This window comes from Eimeria mitis, genomic scaffold (assembly GCF_000499745.2).
Source record: "Eimeria mitis Houghton genomic scaffold, Emh_scaff1058, whole genome shotgun sequence".
NCBI lineage: Eukaryota > Apicomplexa > Conoidasida > Eucoccidiorida > Eimeriidae > Eimeria > Eimeria mitis.
The window spans coordinates 2,783-3,114 of NW_013567344.1; the positions used below are offsets into that span (position 1 = coordinate 2,783).

Here is a 332-nt window from a genome sequence, read left to right on the forward strand (position 1 = left end):
TGTTGCTGCTGCTGCTGCTGCTGCTGCTGGAGAGACTGTTAACACGCGGCACAGACCCACAGACAAACGACGACCACCAGGTTTTGCTGCTGCTGCTGCTGCTGTTGTTGCTGCTGCTGCTGCTGCTGTTGGTGGTGCTGCTGCTGCTGGTGTATTTGCTGCTGCAGTAGCAGCAGCACCAGTAGTAGCTGCTGCTGCTGGTGTATGTTCTGCTGCAGTAGCAGCAGCAGCAGCAGCAGTAGCAGCAGCAGCAGCAGCAGCAGCTGCTGCTGCAGGAGCTTCATTGGGTGCTGCATCTGCTGCTGCTGCTGCATCACATTTTGGTGTCTCCG

The 332-nt window shown here is 57.8% G+C and overlaps 1 protein-coding gene across 1 annotated transcript in view; it reads right to left on the reverse strand.

The window, feature by feature from the left end:
• EMH_0028510 (uncharacterized protein) overlaps positions 1 to 332 on the reverse strand; it is a gene marked incomplete at both ends in the record, with an annotated part of 2,088 nt that overhangs the window by 105 nt on the left and 1,651 nt on the right. The window contains one exon of the mRNA XM_013494161.1: positions 1 to 330. Within this exon, the coding sequence (XP_013349615.1) occupies positions 1 to 330 (330 nt within the window). The remainder of the gene's footprint in view (positions 331 to 332) is intronic.